This window comes from Siphateles boraxobius, unplaced genomic scaffold (genome assembly GCF_051911475.1).
Source record: "Siphateles boraxobius isolate OS27281-9 unplaced genomic scaffold, OSU_SipBor_1 65, whole genome shotgun sequence".
NCBI classification, from domain to species: Eukaryota; Metazoa; Chordata; class Actinopteri; order Cypriniformes; family Leuciscidae; genus Siphateles; species Siphateles boraxobius.
This window is the reverse complement of record NW_027509192.1, coordinates 10,744,818-10,765,673: the sequence shown is the minus strand read 5'-3', so window position 1 is coordinate 10,765,673 and position 20,856 is coordinate 10,744,818. Positions and strand designations below refer to the sequence as shown.

At 35.0% G+C, this 20,856-nt stretch overlaps 2 protein-coding genes across 4 annotated transcripts in view; one reads left to right on the top strand and one right to left on the bottom strand.

The window, feature by feature from the left end:
- Positions 1-409: 409 nt before the first annotated feature.
- Positions 410-8,253, bottom strand: znf277 (zinc finger protein 277). 2 transcript variants are annotated; one of them, XM_077210938.1, is made up of 12 exons: positions 8,179-8,253; positions 7,135-7,339; positions 6,929-7,017; positions 6,481-6,563; positions 3,693-3,784; positions 2,831-2,941; positions 2,085-2,217; positions 1,925-1,992; positions 1,729-1,825; positions 1,602-1,644; positions 1,330-1,504; positions 410-735 (listed from the first exon to the last, which is right to left on the bottom strand). In XM_077210938.1, exons 1-12 carry the CDS (start codon positions 8,210-8,212, stop codon positions 549-551), a joined length of 1,317 nt encoding a protein of 438 aa, XP_077067053.1. In that variant the 5' UTR covers positions 8,213-8,253; the 3' UTR covers positions 410-548. The 2 variants fall into 2 exon arrangements, with proteins under 2 accessions (XP_077067053.1, XP_077067052.1); XM_077210937.1 differs by lacking the exon at positions 8,179-8,253 and adding an exon at positions 7,448-7,645.
- A 130-nt stretch (positions 8,254-8,383) lies between these two features.
- Positions 8,384-20,856, top strand: part of dock4a (dedicator of cytokinesis 4a) — a 69,248-nt gene continuing 56,775 nt past the window's right edge. The window contains exon 1 of one of the 2 annotated variants that reach the window (XM_077210935.1): positions 8,384-8,552. In XM_077210935.1, coding sequence (XP_077067050.1) covers positions 8,516-8,552 — 37 coding nt within the window. In that variant the 5' untranslated portion in view covers positions 8,384-8,515. The remainder of the gene's footprint in view (positions 8,553-20,856) is intronic. The other variant, XM_077210936.1, reaches the window with a different exon arrangement.

The following is a 20,856-nucleotide window of genomic DNA, read 5'->3' as shown; positions in this document are numbered from 1 at the left end:
ATAAAATATATATATACATTATATATATAGTGTGTTTGAAAGTATATTAAACTATACTCTGATATTTTGTATCCAGTAAAATACTGATATTGTACATAAATGCTCTATAATTTGAATTAATATTATTTTTGAATATCTGCTGACTATTCTTAATAATAATTTAGCATCATTGTTGTTAATGGACCTGTGTATGGAGATTACAGTTTGCTTAAAGTGGGAAGGTGTTGTGTGTAGAATATTTTGGCAATATCTTTGTTAAAACACATGTTAATATTTATAGTACCAATACTACCAGACTGCACTATTCAGCCATAAGCCAAAATTCCCAAACAAATAGGTAATGCTAAATGTTCGTCAACCAAGATATTTTCAAATCCTTTTGATTAGGGTTTCCAATGATCCACTGATGGCATATGAAAATAAATAGTTTATTTGACTTAATTTTCATGATGTGAGCATTGCCGTCATAAGCACATATGAATAGAACTGAATAATCATTTTAACATTGAAAACAATCGGAACATCAATTTTTCATTACTCTCTCATCTTCAGCTGGAGCCGCCCCTGTCTTTGAGTAGTTTACCAAGCACACTGTTCTGTTTTAAGGCCTTCAGGTTTGAAATGTCTTCAGCAATAACAGGAACGTCAGAGGAGTGATTTGGACCCTCAGATTCGCTCTCGCTGTCCGACAGAGCTGTAAGAAGTGCGTCGTTCTCGTACGTAGGAAAATAGTATCTGGAAAAACAGCACATATAAGTCTTGATTTTGTTATTGAGGTCTACTAGAATAGTTTTTAATGCTTGAATGTAAAAAAAACCCCATTATTTTTCATTTATTTCACAATGTTGCAGCACCTCTGTTCTCAGTCCGTTTGTAACATTCGGTTAAGTTCCTGTCTCTATGAAGCCTCTCCTTCTGAAAAGCTCAATGTGCTCTGATTGGTCGGCTGGATCAGTGTGTTGTGATTGGTTCAACCGCTTAAATTAAAGCGTGTTTCGTCAATGTAGCGTCCCTTTCCATAACCGCAAGTTTCAACACTACTAACACAACTCAATCAGGCCTCGCCTATTTTGCGCTTTATTTAAATGAGTAATATTGTCACATGTTCATTCCCAGAAGAAAACTCAAGACTACAATGGAGGCGTTTCAGGAAGTTCAGAAACAGTGCGCAATGATTTAGAGAATAACTTCCTTTGGAGTGACTCATATGATAAAAATATAACCTAAAATAAATTATATAACTATTTTTAGTATTTTATATTACTTAATAATAAAAACAAATAATATAAAATACCAAAGAAAATGGTGATGTGAAGAAGTAATACTCACTGCGGTTGGTCCCAGTGCGAGACTTCGGGCAGCTGCATCACATGACCTTTGTTAACAAGGTGTTGCACTAGTTCCTCTTTGCTTTCAAACTTCTCCTGACAGCAGTAGCAGCGGCACTGGTGAAGCTCACGTCGGATGTAATTCACTAGTTTGACTTGCTGATAAAACTTCAGGTCTGGAGAAACGACACAAACGACATTAAAGACCTTCTGTGTGGTCATGGGTTCTTCTCAAAAACAGGCCTACATCTCTGTTCATGCAATTATACTCACTTAAGTCTGTTTTTAATTTGTGCAGGTCAAATTCATGAGTTTCCTGGAAAAAATATATATTAATGATGCTGATAGAAAATACATTTACTATTTAGAAGCACTCAAATATATAAATGGTATAATTTACCTCCATGTGTGTGTACATTTTCTCCATTGTCTCCGCTTGTTGCTCACAAAACAGACACACGGCACACACGGGATGGGCCTGCCAGTCCGACCAATCGCTGCAGAGATTGCAGAATATCAGGAATGAGAATAAAACTGTGACAATGAAAATGTGACAAACAGCCTCTAAACATCAAGTAAAAAGATGAAGGTCTTACTCATCTTCATCTTCAAACATCTCCCTGTCATCTTCAGACTGCACCTCCTCCCATGTCTTCCCAAACTCCTGCAATAGCGTAAACAGGGCGAAATAGATTGCATACCGAGAATGTATTATTCAGGTGAGAAACATACTTCAAAACCAATACACGGACATACCAGGTAATTGATGATGTAGAAACGATCGTAGTCATTATTTTTGGCGTTAATTCGTCGATGCTGCTTTTTCCTCATGTGATCTTTCAAGGTGGTTTTGTCTCTGAATGTCTTCTCACAGTACAGACACTGCAAGCTATGTAAGATAATGTTAATATGAATGTCTAGTTTCACAACCTTTTTATCTTTACTTTTTATGTTTTACAGTATAAGGGTCAGTGCTTAGTTTGACTTCCTATGCCGATTTAAATTATACAATTATTTAGTGTGTGAACTAAAATGATACAATATTTAAGTAAACGGTTTTAGTTATCGAAAACATTTTGCTTGAAAGAGCCTTAATGTTATATGGGACAACGGACCAAACTAACTTGAACAATACTAAGAATTAAGAAATAAAATGAACAACAGGAGATATTCAGTCAATGGATTCAATAATTCATAGGAAAACTACCAAACTTTACAATATATAAAATATAGAAATATATATTTAAAAAGATTTAAAAAAAACATATACATACACTGTGTAAAATAACTTGCATTATGCCTTTAAAATGTTTCCTTTTGCATGTCACTGACCCAAAAACTAACCCAACTTGGTGACTTGGGATTAATCTAATGACAGCAAGCACCAAAAGAGGGCGATCATACCTTCTCCATCTCCATTTTAAATGTTTTCATTTGTGATAATAACAGTATGATTATATATATATATATATATATATAGGATACAATCTTAAAACACTGACTTCTCCAGTTTCCACTCCAGAGTGTGGAGGAACTGTGTGCAGTAGACGATGTTGTCAGGCAGGCCGATGCTGAACGAGTGTTCTTTAGCCATGTGGTTCAGCAGTGAAGACCTGCAGTGACAGGACAGGGTACAAATACAGCACTTTCATTTAATATGCAGTGCTGTTTGATACTGTGAGTTGCATAAAACCCATCCTAAAATAATAAAGCAAAAATAGCAGTTTATATCTCTAGACGAGCGTCAGAGTGGAGGAACGAAGAACCAAACTGTATTCATGAATTTTGCTTGGCTATTTTATTTTAATAAACAATTGCTATTTATAAATAATAGTTATTAAATAAATCAGAGATTGAATCTGTTGTAGAGGTCATGTCCAAGAGGACAAAACTAAAATGTCAACAATTTCACTTCAATTATGATTAGAAATTAAATGTATAGATCCTAGAACAAGGAATGAATCAGAAATGAGTTTTAAATGCAACTGACGGTGTAGGTTACATCATTTAATATCAGCAGGATGTGTGTGTGTGTGTGTGTGTGTCTGACCCAGAGACCTTATTCACTACAGCGCCATATTTGATTTTTAATGGAAATGAAAGCGAGGCTGTGAGGGACAGACATTCCCAGACACAATGTTTTTAAATTGTTCTACTGACGAAACACTGCAAAAAGATCTTTTCAAGAAACTTCAGTAGACAAAAAAACTGATGAAAATGGAAAATGATAACTGATCTAGGAGCTTTATACAGGTTTTTACAGTGGATCCCACTAAAAACACAGCAAGTCTATCCCTCACAGCCTCGCTTCCAGACCTGTCATGGCGCTGCTTTGAATAAGGTCTATTCAGAAGCAATAGTCACCTGTTTCCAGTAAACTCCTCACTGCAGAACATACATGTGCGATGAAACGTTGTATCGTCCCTCTCTTTTTGCTGCTGCTCCAGAACTTCCTCCTATCAAAACATCAAACTTCATCACAGACTTATCTACCATTAGAAGCATTAGAATTTGGTTACATAATTGTGAGCCTATAAAGAATATTCATAATTGGTATGAATCTCAGTGTGATGTGTTTTTATCCCTCTGCGTTTCTGAAAACCCGCTGTTCGATTGCCATAATCATCGATAATTATCGCAGACGCAATCTGCAAATGATTGGTGTTTGATAAACAGTGCTAATCCTCCCGGCTCGAGTTTCATCGACGTGCAGCGTGTCACCGAATGATTGAGAAAGGTCACAGCTGCACTATTAACAGCTGGTCGCCACACTGCAGAGCGACTGCAGAGGTTGCCTAGCAACCACAATTGCAGATTTTTTGCCAGAGATGAAATGTGTGTATGATGACAATATGTTGACTCATAATAATATCTCTGCAAAAACAATCTGTATGGGGGGGGGGGGGGGGGGTTGTGGGGGGTTTTCACTGAACACTGTCAGGTACTTTCTGGTACAGTACGCAACCACTGGATTTCTGCTGTATTACTTTTGTTATTCAATAATATTGTGGTTTTGAATTGTTGCAACAAGAAATCAGAATGGATGCTTTATAACTTTCCAAGTGATATATCAGTTCACATTATTCATAAGCTTTTAAAACAAAAATAAGTTTGTTTCAATAATCTTTTAACAAAATATAATAACATTTTCAATCTATTAAATTTCATTTCCTGTCTGACGTAATAGGATTTGTGGGTAGAAAAAAATATTAAAGTCTCCCTGTAGTCAATAATTTTATCCCTTAACTGTCACCCCCCTTTTTGAGAATGGACATTAAAATGCACTATTCAAACTTAAATGGTTGTAATTCAAGAATGCTTTGGAATTTAGACCTAAGTTTGGTCTTGTTTGAAAGAAAACACTCAGCAGATTATTGCTGAAGTGAAAGTACTTACAATAAATGAAAGTATGAAAAAGTTGTGGAAGTTTAAATTTACAGTAAATCAAATATACTGTACTTAATATTTTTCTTTTATATAAAATATATATTTTACAAAATATTTTTTACTATAAAATTGCTATAAAGTCAAAGCCATATATCTAACCAAGTTGTGTTCCAAATCTGAAGTTGATATCACAAAAATTGAAGTTCCCATGAGATTTTGTTTAATCGTAATACCAAAAAAAGCCACCGGGTGACATACATTCCATTTAATTTAATTGTATGCATTCTGCCGTAACAAATTAATACATTTCTGTCCAAATATCAAATATCAAATATCTGTCCAAATATGTGTTTTGTTAAGATTAGAAAAGGTTTTGATCATAAATTATGAAACATGCTGACGCCCAAAAGGGGAGGAGCCCGATAAAATAATTTAGAGTACCGTTTCTATGGTAACGCAAGTCCAATTTCAAGATGGGTTTCACAGGATGAATTCTGAGTTCGGAAGCTTTTAAATGATACCTAATTTATGATAACTACTAAAATATGTGATGTAATAAAAAAGGCGATAAAAAATAATAATATTATATTTTAGAGGATAATATATATATTACACTTTTTAGAGGATAATATTATTTTATAATTTTTTATTGACAAATACTATATGTTTTATTATGAACTTTTAGCATGAAAACCTAAGTTTCAATTATTAAAAGTGTGTGCGTCGACATTTTGTGACAAAGGTCAGAACATCTGTTATGATGTAGATTTTTTGAGGTGCACTCTTATCATAAATTAATCTATTACTGTCCCTACGTAATTTGTTACAAAAAATAGTGCTAAAATATATATTGAGGAGTCTTAGACCTTTCCAACGATATATAGTTTGTCATAATTAGATTAGGATTTAATTGTAATATAGTGAAGTAAACTTAGGCGTCCCGTTAGCGGGACGGTGACAGTTAATGAAAAACTCATTTTTGATCACCAAAATGACATATTTAAATGTTTTTTCCTTGAAAAAAAATCTTCATGCCTTAAAATAGCTTGAATGTAAGTCAACACCCTTGCCTCATTTAGTATATGCGGTTAATATGCAAATTAGCCCCGCCTCCACCAGCTCAGAGATCCATTCGTTGACGATCACATGTTGACGTGATTGGTTACAAGGTAGTTTATGACGTCAGAAACACCAGAAACTGCTTTTGTTTCAGTTTTAAGAACAAATATTTTTTTACAGTCTATGGAAAATACTGTGTTGACTTATGAATTTGCACATACTTTGTCTTAAAGCATATTTAAATTACCACATAGACATAAACAACACTAAAAGCTTGATTTTCACCACAGGGGGACTTTAAAGGGTTAGTTCAGCAATCCTAGATGTATATGACTTTCTTCTTTCAGACAAATGCATTAAGATTTATATTAATAAATATCCTACGCCCGTTATATACTACTATTATATACTACTATCAGTACATCAATTTTAACATAAAATTATTTAAATAAAATGAAAAAATAAATAAAACTTTCTGATGTAAAATTTAAATGCAAAAGAAAATGTCTGAAAAGAAATAATACACAAAGACTAATCGTATGATGGTGACACTCATATTCTAGGGTTTCTGAATATTAGTCCGACTGGAATCTGTGCTGCTGTAGGATCAGTTTTGAATATTCATAAGTTAATGTCACACAGGCTTAGAGCTGATCCCAGAGCAGCACTCCTGACCGCAGGTCCATGTCTTTTTACAGACACTCACCAGTCGTCTCTGTTGCAGCTGCTCTCTAAGGATTCTGTCCTCTGGCAGCGCATCACATAATAGGAAGTAGAGCTCTTGTTGTTCTAAAATGACACAAAGCAGCATTTTGGTTATTAGAGTCCAGTGTAAAAAGGAAACAAGACTTCACATTTAAATCATACAATTTAAAGGGGCATTTCTCAGATCAGTGTTAGTTTAGAATTATTTATGTACTATTATAGTATTTATTAATATTTTGAATTTACTTTTATTTTTAGATTTTCAGTTTTAATCTTTAGTGATTTTTGTACGCGCTTAGTTTAGTTTTTTCTTTTTAGTCTTAATTATTTTTATTTCACTTTTAGTTTTAGTAATTTAAGTACTTAAGTTAGGAATAAAATTGTATTTTATTGTAAATTCTATATAGCAACTAACTAATACAAAATTGTCTAGCTCAAATGTTTCTTACCTTCAGGACCTTCAGAATTGGTCTTGATAACACTGCAGAAGTCTGTGATGGGTTGTTCTGTAAGTCGTTTCTTCCAGTACAACATATACCTGCAACAAATCAATAAAAAAAGGTTTCATTATTTTGTGTTATTTGTATTATACCGGTCTAATATCGCTTTAGAGAAATGCTGAGACATGTAGGTTACAAATCATGTAAAGTCTCACCGTGGAAAGTCTGCGATGAGTTTGACATCAGCAATAACCAGTTTGTGATCCAACACCATGTGCTTAAGAAGTTGGTCTTTTTCAAGAGAGGGAAAAGAGTCGGAGCAGAGCACACAGGTCACCGGATGGCCATCGATAGAGGCGGTGAGACTACCACACAGCTGCTCAGGGAAACAAAGCGGCTCTAGTATGCAATCCTGCTCACCTACAAATGAGAGAAAACACTTAACACATCTTAATACATCATTAAATATGATGCACAAATATATTTGTGTTTATATTTGTCTGAAGCCTATGAATTAATTCGAGAAACCCATGTCTCGTACATCATGACCTTGCATGATATCATCACACAAACAAGCAGCTGATTCACACAAAATGAAGGTCTGACTCATGTAACAGCAGGTTGTTCTCCAAAAACCTGATACTGTTGTGCTCCTAAGTGCACTTAATGAGTTGTTTTGCCTATTTGAATTGAGATTTTGCAGTGACAGATTAAAGGGTCGCTGTCTGGTCATCTATTAGAAAGATAGTTCATCCATAACAACTCAACAACCACCCACTCCCAGCAGGGGGAAAACAGCTTAAACTAGTCTAAGATGGTCTACTGGTTTGAGCTGGACTGCCTAACCGGTCAGACTGGTCTATTGCTGATTTTGAAGGGTTTTTGGCTGCTTTCCATCTAGAAGACCAGATTTGCAGGGCCGGGAGACATATAACTTACAATAGCTTTGACGAGTAAACCACCAATCCAGATGAGTATTTCAAAATGAAAATTTATTATCCGGTGTCCTTTTAAAAAAACGAATCAAAAAACAACCTCATCATGCACATGTGCCATGAAAAACAGATAACAAACTTGCATTACGTTATTAATCATTTATGCAGACTTATTGTTATAACTAACATTTGCAATAGGTAGCAAGCGGGCATGTTTAGGAAAATCAAAATAGAGCTTTTTAAAAATGTAATCATTAAAATAAACGCAAACAAAGCAATATAATGTCAACATATCTGCCAATATGTTTAATTTGGTTAACCAACCTGTCAAATTAGTGTTGTGCATCTGAGCTGCCATGTTTTTTTTTTAAGTCACGTGACCTGGTAGATGGCTAATTGACCAATCAGAGTTAAACCAAAGCTTGGTGTGCGATTTATGGGCATTGTAGTTTTCTATCCAAGCTCTCTCATTCATTTCCTACATCTCCCATGAGGCAATGGTGTTTTTCTTCAGGGCTGAGAAGTGTGGTGTATGTGGGATGCTGCTGTGGCTCTGCCCTCAGAACAATACAGTGCAACCCTGTGTAACAACACTATGGATAGTACCCGCCGTAATTGCCCTGTTTTATAGCACATTTTATTTCACTTGACGCTGGAAAAAATGTGGATACCGACTGAACACGAAAAATATGGCGTTGGTAAGTAATATATTTATATTATGTTGCCGCATCGTTAATAAAACGTAAGTTAAATCGCTGCAGGTGCGATAATGAGCCGTGACATCCACAATCTGATGGCAGATGAAATGTCACATCATTTTCCGCTCATTTAAAATCTTGAAGGCAAGTGACAGAATAATGCATTTCGAGTGGTTTTATTATTATTATTATTTATTTTTAATATTTATATTATATATATATATTTTTTCATTTTTCGGCTGGAACTGTTTATGTTGTTTTCCTTCATTCATTTGAATGGTCATCTTGAATGGCTCTTATATGCAGCAATAAGAAGAAATAGACGCAGTAAAGGCTGATCTTTTGTCTTTCTTCACACAGACGCTCTAATTCATTTACTGAGAATATGATTTTACATCTAAAATCGAAACAATGCAAAAAATATATTTATTCATCATTATCACCTGTTATTGCATCAACAGCAACCACTAACGTATTCGATTTGCGTTCAGTTCATATTATATTAATTTAATGTTTATGTATCGACATTTTGTACATATTTACATTTAGGCTATACGTATTGTATGTATACACACACACACACACATACATATATATATATATATATATATATATATATATATATATATATATATATATATATATATATATATATATGCCTTTAAGGTTAATCTATCTATCTATCTATCTATCTATCTATCTATCTATCTATCTATCTATCTATCTGTCTGTCTGTCTGTCTGTCTGTCTGTCTGTCTATCTAAAGAGTTTTTAAATGCATCTGGGATCTGTTTTTCCTTTCTGTGTATGTCCACACACACACACCCTGTTTACATATTGATAAATGAATTATGGGCTAAATTACATGTAATAATGCTTGTATTAAGTGCTACCAAATTTTCAGGGCAAGATAAATAATAACCTTAGTGATTTTATTTTAAATTGTTATATATTGTAAGCTTGTTATGAGAACAGCTGACAGTTTGAAGGATGTTGGCAGATGAGCAAGAGAGCAGTCTGGAATCTGCCCGTCTCTCATTGGCTGATAGCTAGAGACAAAGTCAGTTGAGCGGCGTGAGGAATCCAGTAGTACAGAGAAGTTCACATGGACCTCAGGTCTTCTGTGATCTTGTTCACTACAGCTTTACTCAAATAAACAACAGGGTGACATTTGGTCTTTTCTTCACTTAGAAGGAGAGAAGGTCAAAGCAAATAAGAGAGGTGGTTTGAAGGGGCAGGGAGGGATGGACAATAAACAAAGCCTCTGTTTCTCTGTGCCTAAATTGTAGAATGATATTATGGTAAATTGGGAAAGGATTTTCTTTATTCACATTGGTGACATCCACATCTGGAGCATATTGCACTGGAAAATGTCTGCATATTACAGGGCTGCTCTTGGAAAGTGTACACAGCTACCGAAACCTTTATCAGTCATGAAATATGGATGGAGTCCAGCCGAGATGGCACACACATACGCACAAATGCATGCATACATTTACACACAGGCGTCCACTGTAATCTTGGCCTCTCAGCCCTTTTTGCTTGCAAATTCAGCTTAATGAACCATCTGCTATTTACAGTAAATTTATCATAAATGCAATGGCATTTCAAACAAGAATGTGTCTGTTGATCATCTTCCCACACCTGGCTTTTCCTCCAAAGCCAAAGCTGATTAAAGGAATTGAGACTATTAAGTGGAGAGAATTTTGCCAAAAATTAACTGTTTTTAACTTTTGTTCTTGACAGGAGACGTTTTTGTCCCTAAAATTACACTAAATGGGGACTGGGATGTTCAAACTTAAAAAAGGACAGAAAAGCACCTTAAAATGATCATAAATGTAGTCTATTTGATATGTGTGCAATATCTCGAGTCTTCTAAATTAATGCAAGTAGTGAGTAACAAATTAAAATTTAAAGATATAGACTAGTTAACCCAAAAAATGAAAATTCTGTAATCATTTACTCACCCTCATGTTGTTCCAAACCTGTATGACTTACATTCTGCTGTGGAAAGAAGATGTTTTGATTGAAAAATGTCTTAGTGTTGTGCATACAATGAAAGTCAGTGGATCCCATTCTACCAGATAACATGAGAATTGTCTTATTTGGGTGAACGCTCCTTTTAAACTTGAAATCGCATCATTCTGAATGTCATCTCTGCATCCCTGCTGAATTGAGATGCTGATCGGCTAGTGATGAAAACCACCATGTGGGATGTGCAGGGAACAGCTGGGAACAGACAGTATGACAAGACCATATTGGTTTATAATTGCGCCATAATGTTCAGAACATTTCATCAGTAAAGTGAAAGCTAATGTCACCAGCACATAACACTTTTCTTGTTACTTCTTGTTCCAGCCTCCCACATATGCATCAGCACCGTGTGACATCTCTTCCGATTGTTGAAGAATTTAGCATAATTGAAACATCAACCGATGTACTTATCATCAGACCAAAATCGGAGCTCAGTCAAACTCTTTAGCGATAAAAGCTGGTAGTCTGGGATCGCCGCGTCCCGTTCCCGTGCTTCTCGGCTCGGATTTATGATTGGAGCGCATTCGGCATACAAATGAGTCTCTCGCTTTTGTCACATGCTGACTGGGCGCCTACTGTGCCCTGGTCAACAGGCACGCTGCCACTCCGAGAAAGAGATAAGATTGACAGATAAAGCTAGAAGAGGCCTAGTCAGCTGCTAGATCTGTGAGACGTCGGTGGGAATTAAATGAGACTTCCAGTGCACACATAAGCTCTGTTCCTAAACCTAGTGAGCATTTAAAGGCATCATGGGATGCAAAAGCTATTGGGTCATTCCGTGTCAACTCAACCAGGGGTCCCCGGCTAAATTTTTTGATTTTGTTAATATTTTTTCTGTAGAAAACAAATGTAGACTAACATAAATAGTGATGAAAGCCAAATATTAAATGTCACAGATGTATATTTACCGAGTAATCTTGTAGAGGGGGTCAAAATGACAATTTTCACCTGAGATTTTGAGCCAATTTACGGGGGTGTAAAAATGACTTTAGAAAGATGGCAGCACCATTATTTTATTTTTACACAGAGATTGGTAGGTCTATTGGTAAATTCTGTTGACTTTAGCAATCTTTGTTTCATTATATGCCATTGGAGACAGTTTAAAAATGGCAAAAGCACCTCTTGTGTTTTTTTGTCTCAAGTTTGCATGCCTCTAACTCAAGAAGTATTAAAGATATCTTAATGTCCTTTCAGATTCTGGATCTCAGCGAACTTTTTTTTTGGTTTCTTATTTTTTTTAAAGGCCCTCAATGGTTCATTCCCAGAGATATGGATATCTTAATGCGGCTCCATGAGTAAATTGGTAAATTGTACAAATTTTCAGTGGTCAAAAACCAAATGTGGGTCACATTGCATACAGCCGTAGCAATATTTCTTTTAAGAAGGAATATCTAAAGAACAAGTAATGATAAAACTATATCAGTAAGTATACATCCATGACATTTAATATATTGGATTTCATCACCATTTATGTTTGTCTCTGTCCAGAAGAAATATTAACATAATCAAATATTGAGTCTGGGAAGTTACCGAAATTTGGTTCATTTGACACGGACCGACCCTGTATCCTTCACATTTAGACCTTATGCGCCAGAGAAACAAGCACGTTTTTGCAGGAGCTCTGATATGGCATCGCTGTCAAAGAGTAATTAGCTGGTGAAGTTACTTATTGTAGAATTAACAAAAGTCAAATTTTAAAGTGACTTTCACTCAATGTTTGTGTGTTGTTTACATTTATACTATTGGAGTAACAGGCTGAAACAGTATTTGAGTGACGAGTTGCTACCAGTGTAGAGCATTTCAAAGCAGACACTTATGAGGTTTTATTTCAGTGGGATGCTGTCTGTGTAGACAATAGATAGCAAGACAGCTTGATAGGTTTTGGAACACGTCTATACTTTGTATACTGTGATATACTTAAAGATTTGTGAAAGCTTAAAGGTTTATGGCCCATAGCGAGCTTTCACAGTTCAAACAGCTGCATGTCGCAAGAATCACAACAAGGTGTAAAAGTGTCACTAGTGACTTCTTTGAAACCGATGATCTAGGAGTGTATTTTTAAAAATATCCCGTCACTGCAAAGACTCAGTTTAGAGAGAGAACAGGATAGAGATTTGAATCATTCATGCTTAAAACAATCTCAGAAGCTCTTTCTGCATAATTCATTGCATGTTACCACTTTAATAACGTACTACTTGCTACGTTCTCAGTCACTGCCAAAACAATCGTTAGGGTTTTATTCTTTGTTACAATCAGCTCATCCAGCATCCTGTTGCCAGTATCCACTCATATTTTACTCACTCCCATAATTCCTTTCGCCCTCCAGGAGATAGCAAAAAAGAAGCCAATATTGGATTCATTTTTCTGCAGCCTTGCCTGGAACAGGAATCTCTACAGATTACAGACTTTTGATACTTCAGAGCTTCTTTCTAATTTATCTCATGGGTTTAAAATAGGGATGCTAGCGATTAATCGACTATCGATTAATTGTCGATGATAATTTAATAGGCAAAAATGCACTTGATGGTTGATTTAGCAAGGTCATCATTAGAGTGCGTAGTTTTGAGGCTTAAAAAAAACTAGCAATCGCACAAATAAATACAACTGAACAAAGATAATAATTGACATAAACAGTGTTTTAAAACTTTCAGGTATTCAGATACAGAAACTAATCAAATGTGAAATTACACTGCACTTTATAAATAAAATATACAATACAAATACAGTTGGGAGTGAATTTGCTCTTTGTTGTTTGATTAATGTTATTATAGAGAAAGCAGCAGGGATATTAGGCTGCTGTCACTTTAAGAGCGAATGCACGAATCCAATATACGCTAACATGCGTTTTCTTTGTCAGCTGTTTACGTTCACACATAACTGACTGTGTTTACGAGGATATTTTGAAGTTTTTTTGTTTATTTGTCATCATAATACCGAAGAAAAGATCTTTCACTATTTTTTGTTAAATCATAACTTTAAGTGAGCATTAGATGTAATCTAAATGTAATAGCCTACATTTAATTATAGGTGAAATGAACATGTACAATAAAATATCGAATACTGACCAATGTCAATAAATAAATAAAAATGTTATTGAATACTTGCTAATATGGATTGTGCATTAACTGGGAATGTTTCTTTGGCAAAGCCAATTATTAACTTTTTTGGTCTTTTTGTGGAAAGAGCTCTGTAAAGATTTTTCTAACTTGAGTATGAGTAAATAATGGTTAATTTTTTTGGGTGTACTGTCCCTTTAAATCCATCTTTGCTTACAATAGTTGAGCTCTATGGGGTTTTTTTGGCACTCAACAACAATTATTTACAACTGTTTCAGTAGATTTCATGTTTTATGTGATTTTTGAAATGTCCAAGGATGACCGTATTTGCTAGAATCTGTTTTTCAAGTAGTTTACAGTGTGACTTGAACAGTTGTGCGTGTTGGTTGCTGTCAAAATGTGTGTAGAGCATGGCTGTTTGTGTGGGAAGGGTTTGAAAAGGGCACTCAATCGCCAAACTGCTGCCTTTGTGCTTGTTACCATCTGTCAGAGCTCGTCGGCTGTTTTTCATAGCAACCACGTTGATAGTCAGGTGAATTTACTCTCACCTACTGGTTGGAGAAGTTGCATATGGTATTTTATTCTCTGAGAAACCTGTGAGGCCGTACTTGACATGTCAGTTTTATTTTTGCTACGCTATTGGATGGTCCCAGACAGTCGACAGGCTGGAAATACTGATTTTCCGGTGAACAGGTTCTTTCGGACAGTTCGTTTTAACAAACTTTTAAAAAAAGGATTTAGTTCATTTACGTAATCACTCAATGACGTTGCATATACGTAATTCTATTATTAAACGGTTAGTTCACTCAATGAAAGTCGGCCATCATTTACTCACCCTCTTGTTGTTCCAAACCCGTAAGACTTTTGTTTATCTTCGAAACACAAATGATAATATTTGTAATGAAATCTGAAAGATTTTGTCCCTCTATTGACACTTTACGCAACTACCACTTTGACGCTTTAAACTTGATGCATAAAAAGATTGTGAGAAGAATCCATATGAATCGAGAAGTTTAGTCCACATTTTCTGAAGAGACTGGATCGGTTAAAATAGATTTAATTTAGGCTTTTATTCACATTTAAACATTCATCAACGCACACATCAGATATGCTAAACGGAAGCTCAAGAATTTTTTCATTATTGGTGAACTATCCTATAACTTTCATTTCGCCCCCTTATTCATGTCAACTGCTTGGTTCACGCATATTCGTATCAGCAGCTCATCGGTTCTTTGCAAACATGTCTGAGTCCGAACTGCTACTGAATCGAGAATTCCTGCCATTGGATCACTGTTATATTTCCAATATTTGTTATACTTTTCAGCAAAAGACATCAGAAACATACATCTTCCCCCCTTTATGAAACCCTCGGCAGACATTTCTCAGCATGTCGGATCTGTCCGAACGACTGTTCTTAGTTCGGTGTATTGTTGGACTAACCGGTGTGGTGAATGAACTGACACTCCTCAAAATTGGCTCATTCCGAGTTGGAGCGACTATCAGGCACATTCGAAAGTACTTTTTTTTCCTTTTTTTTTCGATGTGCTGTCTCGAGCTATGAACTTTTTAAGGTAATTCAGTCTGATTTTAGAACCAGGTCACCAAAAGAACCTGTTCAAAAGAATGATTTGTTCACAAATCAGACATCACCAGCTGGAAATATTTGTAAGAGAGAAGGATTCAAACCTACATCGCCTACATGAGCATCATGAGTCAATGTGTCTGTGTCAGTTTTTTTTTCTAAAATAAAGGCATTAAGTGATAATTCACTCCTCAAAATGTGGATCAAACTGACGGAGCTAAGCGATAATGCGTTTCTGAAACGTGTTACGTGCTCTTGACTTTCTCAGACGTCTGTAACATTAGAGAAAGTGACAGCCGAAGACAAACAAATCCCAAAAGTGAGTTTTGCTATGTGTTTTCCACCACTCTCATCCAGTTCTTTCTCTCCGTCTCAGTTGTTCTCTCCCTGGACATTTTGGTAATAACGGCCGTCTTGTGCTCCGTGGAGAATGGCTACAAGACATTCCCATCTGAGAGCCACGCTTCACTAATGAACACAGACTACAAACACATTTAGACTCCATTCAGTTGTCAGAAAATCATCTGAGGATGCTCTCTTGTTTAATTATGAAGCTATGAAACAATGTTTGATATTTCTTAATAGATTTATTCACTTGCCTATCTTCACTGAAATAATGACTCTTTGCAAACAGGTTTCCAGAACACTCGGCCGGTCATTGGTCAGTCACATCCCCCAACTCAAGCTATTGGTTGAGCCACTGTTGCTATGTCAGGGTGACCGGGGTTCTTAAACAAACAGAGCAATGTTTAATAGTACCTCAGAGTCACACTGGGGGTAGAAAAGGCTGGGATATATTTTGATGTGTTAGAAACATCTTTTGACAAAGGTCAGTTACTTTTTTAATAAGAATCGTTTGTCAATAAGGCTCCTCCAGAGGTTACTGGGGTGTTTTTCTCTTGACACAAATCTGGAAACTCATAGAAGTCTCCATTTAATAACGTTTATGTCTAGGAGAAACAATTGAAATTTTATAAATCTTTTTTGTGATTTCTCTTTTTGCTAATCCTGTATATTGCTGACAGAATTGATTTGTTAATCTAAACGTTCTTTGTGCATTACAGTAGCCTGTGTTTATTTTAAGTGAGATGTCTTTACAGTGATGGCATTTTATTTTGTGTGGAACTACAATAGGACCTGCACTCTTTTATATGCAAATAAAGTGTTAATATAGAATGATGGTGCACTCAGGGAGCGAATAGAACAAAGCAAAATTTGAGAGATGTAATATCAAAACTAATATTCTCATTACTGCACACAAGGGCTGAGTCTGGGAATCATTGCACATCAAATGAGAAAACTGCACTGCTGGTGTACCTGATACTTGGATTTTATTAAAGTTTGTTTTTTAGAGACTGGCTGAGACATTTTCTGCCTATACTCGTGTCTCTCCCAATGCTCCGTGTGATTAAATGAACCAAAAGCTTTATCACCATCCTGTAAATATTTTAGGCTTCCAGCTTAACCCTATAAAAGCCTAATGTATCATATTTGATACAATAATAATGTCTAAAGGTTCAATAAAATGTTCCATTTCCAAAAATTAGATTTTTGGACTATTGTGTCAGGCTTTATAAAATGCATTAATAAAAATGGCTCGATGAGTGTAGTTTTGACTTATGTCTCATTGAAACATGAACCCTCATTGAACATGAATTTCCTTTGTAGGGCCAAGAGGTATTGGGGGAAGGGCATTTTCATTCTAGAGTGCATTTGATTTAACAAAAATATGGACACGCCCCTTAGTGCAGGATGAGTCATCAATGTTTTTTAAACATTATCCCACAAGAGAAAGACTGTAGACTAATGCATACACTTCCTGGACCAAAATAAAATGAGTCGTTGTTAGGGAATATAATAGGCAAATGCTTAAGTGTCTGGTTGGATCATTATTGCGTGATTATTATGTTTTTAGCATGTTATATGTTTGGGAACAGTTCTTCTAACCCTAATTGAAGGAGTGTAGCCTTTCAGGCTCAAATTGTGAAAGAATAGTTGAAAGGAAGCATGAAAAATAATTTTCACACATGAATCAGCACCTCTGAGTCCAGACTTTAAATTCATTGAATTTGTTTGGGATGTGCTGGAGGAGACTTTACAGAGTGATTGACTCTTGCATTGTCAATACAGGAATTTGACCAAAAATTGATGCGGCTCTCGATGATGGAAACAACATTGAACATTTATTTCCATCCAAGATCTTGTACTGACAATGCAAGAGTCAAGCACTCTGTAAAGTCTACTCTGGCAAACAGTGACTTGGTTTTTAAATTCAAATTAAGTTCCAAAGGAAACAATCATATAATCAAATATTTTGTGTTATCGCGATTTCGCGATTTCATGCTACCACTACAAATCTTACAATGGAGAAACAGGCTTAATGCAAACGGTGTAGTAACGTTATCTAAGCTAAAATCTTATTTTCAGCCTCTCCGATTGTAGTCCAATCCCATGTTACTTTAGTTGTGCAATTCCAGCCTCACTCAATGCAAGAAGAACAGCAGGACTGATCCCAGACGTACTCATACAAACATCCCTTCCATTAGCATTCTAAGTGTTGTGTTGGTATTTCTTTGTATCAAGAGTATCGCGCTCTGCCTTCGGCTGGCATTGTCCTCTCTCGAGGCTGACTCAATCCAACATTACAGCTAGCGTCAAAAAGCAACATGAAGAGAGTTTAGTGTGCACACCCATCCATCACCCTGACATACAGACAGATTTCAGCGAGCTCTGACTGTCTACAGGGACTCTGCTGCACTCTGACACCAGCAGCCATTTACTGTCTCTGATAATGGTGCTAAAGGGCGTTTGCATTGAATACATTAGCACATGTAAAATATAAGTCAGCAATGATGAAACTACAGAATATGCAGGATAAATGTTTTGTGGTAAGATTTTCAGTTGTGCTTTCCTGCTCAACTGCAGTGTGAGAATGTTTCAGGCCAGTTGATGGTTCTGTAACTTCATTTACCGAATCGGATCAGTGCTGTGCTTTGCTGGCTGACATATATGAGATTTTGTCAAAATTGCAGGAATGGTAGTCATTGAAGCATCAAACAATTCAGTTATGTTTGCATTGTATGAATTCATGACTTTGATAAAGTTACATTGTAGAATCATTTTACTGTTGTAAATGTAAAAACCTAGTAAATTATTTGTAGTAGTTTTTTGCTCAGAAAATGCAGCATTACAATTTAAAACATATATTTATATATAAATATTATAGCCTTTTCATTTTTAATTTATATATTATATATGTTAGGATTAATATTTACAGTACCCGTCAAAAGTTTGAAAACAAAAAAAATTATGTTGTTGAAAGAAGTCTCTTATGATCACTAAGGCTGCATTTATAAAATAAAATAAAATACAGTAAACACAGTCATCTTGCGAAATGTTTCCAAACTTTTGACAGGTACTGTATATGATTCAAATAAAATATTTAGCTGAAAAGTAAAATTATGCTCTTTTTGTAATATTAAAATTCTGTTTGATATTATAATTATTTCATGTTAGGGATGATATCTAATATATTACAAATCTATTTTGTCCAGATAAATAAAAAATAAGACAAAATAAAACTAAATCAGTTGTTTAAAATACTACAAGTGAATTATGGCACCACAACATTATAATGTGCAGTTTAAAAAAGGTATATTCATTATTTAAATCTCCTAATTATATATTTACTTTAAGTGGACATTAGATTACAGCAAAGTTAATATAACTGTACAAATTGTGGAAATGAACAATTATATACAAACTGTAACAGCCAATTTGATACCGATATTTTGTCTATCCGTAATGTTTACAATACTACTGATCATATAATGAATGCACAGGCTAAAGCTTTATGCATACCTGAATTTTAATTGTTACACACTTTTCTTACAGTTCATAACAACAAAAAACGTGTCAGCAAAGCAACCAGAGTGATGCAGTCGCTCAGTCCATCATGTCCTTTTACCCCCAAACATACCCAGCTCAAAAATGTGATATTCTTCATATCCACAGAGATCTAAAAACGTGAAGTGCATAACATTATTCAGTCTCTAAATGTGGCCACATTAATTAATGCCACCTTAACCTTTCTAAAATGCTTTGATGTCTAATAGCAGCCGCATTACATCGCAGAAGCAACCTGACAGAACGTCCCAGCCTCAGGGTTGAGTCACAGGGGCCGCGTTACAGGGGTCCGGGGGGCTCTTTGCACCTGGTCAGGGTTCTGTGAGACGGGCCTCTGGCTGCCCTGTCTCTCGGCCAACACAAGTGTGTGTCCACAGCGCTGACAGCAGGACCGTGGGAAAGCGTTTAGCACAGGCGCACATCTCAAACGGGTTTGCCCGTCCTATTACAACAGAGCTTTTGTCACTCCCGTTGGCCATGGCAGAGGTTCAAATAGAGGTTTAAGCTGAAATATAAGAATCATATGCCATTTAATATTTGAACTAGATTATAAAAAATGAAGTAGATTTGTGCATATCTGGAAGACAACATCACTATAGCCTTAACTATAATACTTATAAATTTTTATCAATTTTTTTTATAAACTAATTAATTCAATTTATGAACACCACTTTTTTTTTCCCTTCTGTTAATCACTCAAAACTGGTTCATGAGTCATTAGTCATTAGATTAGATTCATCTGAATCAAAATGATTATTAAAAGTCTTTATTCCAGTAATTGCATATGATTGGTCATTGAAAAGATTGCGAAATCCATTGGTTAAATAAGATATTTATATTTTGGCCATTGACGTGACGCTCAGTTTTGTTCTATCAGTTAATTTATTCAAAAATGCATTATCATTTTAAAAAAAAATTATCTATTTTTTTTAAAATCAGAAATATCAACTGGCCAGATATCATAACGAAGGAAAAAAAGCCTCAATAAAAAAATAAATGTTTCTTAGAAATGTTTTTTTAATACTTTAACAAAATTGCTTTAAAATATTTGAAAATGTTTAAAAGCATTTTTTTTTTACTTAAAGTTTGGAAAAACTTGATAAGAACTTTTTTTAAAATGAGTAAAATGTGAGCACTCTAATATGCACCCATTTATTCAATTATTTGATATCTGAAGTTGATAATTTTTTGAATCATTAAAGGTTGATTGTTCTAAAAGTTTTGTTAATAAATGTAAAACATCAACATAACGTAGTCTAATAATTTACAGTTTGGACCTATTTAATATATTGATAATAGCTTTTAGTTAAAATGGCTGTAATACCCATTTTGTGCTTAGACAAAATGTATTTAATAGAAGTATCAATATTGATATTGTTGATATTGACCCTGATCACTTTGTATTTGATTGGAAAAAAGTGGTGTTGCCCACATAGATTTATATATATATATATATATATATATATATATATATATATATATATATATATATATACACACATAATATGAAAACACAAAACATGCAATGTTGTGGCATCATTGATTCTTCCAAGATGGAGCAGTCGAATATGGCATCTACATATATATATATATATATATATATATATATATATATATATATATATATATATATATATATATATATTTATATATATATATATATATGGTTGCCCATCCTTACTCGCAACATCTCTGGTGGATTCATGACGAATGCTGTGTGTTTGCT

Coding starts and splice junctions, on each gene's coding strand:
- znf277 (XM_077210937.1), bottom strand. CDS start 7,529: ATGAGTCAGACCTTCATTTTGTGTGAATCAGCTGCTTGTTTGTGTGAT. Junction 3,785..6,480: donor AGCTGCAACAGAGACGACTG/GTGAGTGTCTGT, acceptor ATGTTTTGATAG/GAGGAAGTTCTGGAGCAGCA. Junction 2,942..3,692: donor GAGGAGTTTACTGGAAACAG/GTGACTATTGCT, acceptor CTGTCACTGCAG/GTCTTCACTGCTGAACCACA.